We start from the raw sequence: 801 nt of genomic DNA, 5'->3' as shown, positions 1-801 counted from the left end.
CTGCTCCCCACAGGACCCCCACTGGCTCCCCACAGGACCCCCACTCTGCCCGGTGTCGTCCTCCGGCCCCCGCAAAGCCCTGGTGAGCGATGGAGGGAGATCCCACCCTGCGGCTCCGCGTCTTCGACCTCAACTGCTGGTGAGTCCAGAGTTCACTGGGTGGGCATGGGGACACCTGCCCTGGGAGAGGGGTCCCACCTTGGCATCACCTTCGTGTCCTCTTTGTTTTGGGCTCACCCCGCTCTCCCAGACACAGAGGGTCACAAGGCACTCAGCTGAGCAATGTCCCTTGTCCCCGTCGTATCTGGTCCCTCCAAAAAGGGCCCTCTATTTGCATCCCCACCAGGGATGAGCTGCCTCAACCCTGCAGGCGGGAACAGCTGTCCCCAAACAGCCACCTCCTGCTTGTCCCCATGTCCCTCCCATCTCCCCCCGTCTGCATCCTGCTCGTACCATTACTGGAGCCCTCTCCCCTCTGGTTTGGGTCCCAAGCCCCATCATCCCCCCTAAGCTGTGACCATCACCCCATTCTGGCAGGGCCATCCGCTACCTGAGCAAGCGGCGGCAGGAGCGCATCAGCCTCATTGGGGACACGCTGCGCCAGGAGGGCTTCGACCTGGTGCTTCTCCAAGAGGTGAGGGCAGCCCGTGAGATGAGCGTGCCCGTTCTCAGCCCATGACACGAGTGCGCCCAGTCTCAGCCCGTCTTACTGTTCTCTAGGTGTGGAGCGAGCAGGACTACAGTGACCTGAAGGCGAAGTTGGGAGGCTGCTACCCCTTCTCCCATTACTTCCGCAGGTAC

General features: G+C 62.7%; 1 protein-coding gene across 1 annotated transcript in view; it reads left to right on the top strand.

Annotated features, from left to right (window-relative positions):
* Window positions 1–89: 89 nt before the first annotated feature.
* The window catches only part of SMPD2 (sphingomyelin phosphodiesterase 2, neutral membrane (neutral sphingomyelinase)), a gene marked incomplete at its 3' end in the record, with an annotated part of 3,141 nt that continues 2,429 nt past the window's right edge, over window positions 90–801 (top strand). The window contains exons 1-3 of the mRNA XM_010141163.1: window positions 90–139; window positions 538–634; window positions 721–797. Coding sequence (XP_010139465.1) covers window positions 90–139; window positions 538–634; window positions 721–797 — 224 coding nt within the window. The remainder of the gene's footprint in view (window positions 140–537; window positions 635–720; window positions 798–801) is intronic.

Source organism: Buceros rhinoceros, unplaced genomic scaffold (assembly GCF_000710305.1).
Source record: "Buceros rhinoceros silvestris isolate BGI_N320 unplaced genomic scaffold, ASM71030v1 scaffold23168, whole genome shotgun sequence".
In the NCBI taxonomy this organism is placed as follows: Eukaryota; Metazoa; Chordata; class Aves; order Bucerotiformes; family Bucerotidae; genus Buceros; species Buceros rhinoceros.
The sequence above is the reverse complement of the archived record's forward strand: the minus strand, read 5'-3'. Positions and strand labels throughout refer to the sequence as shown.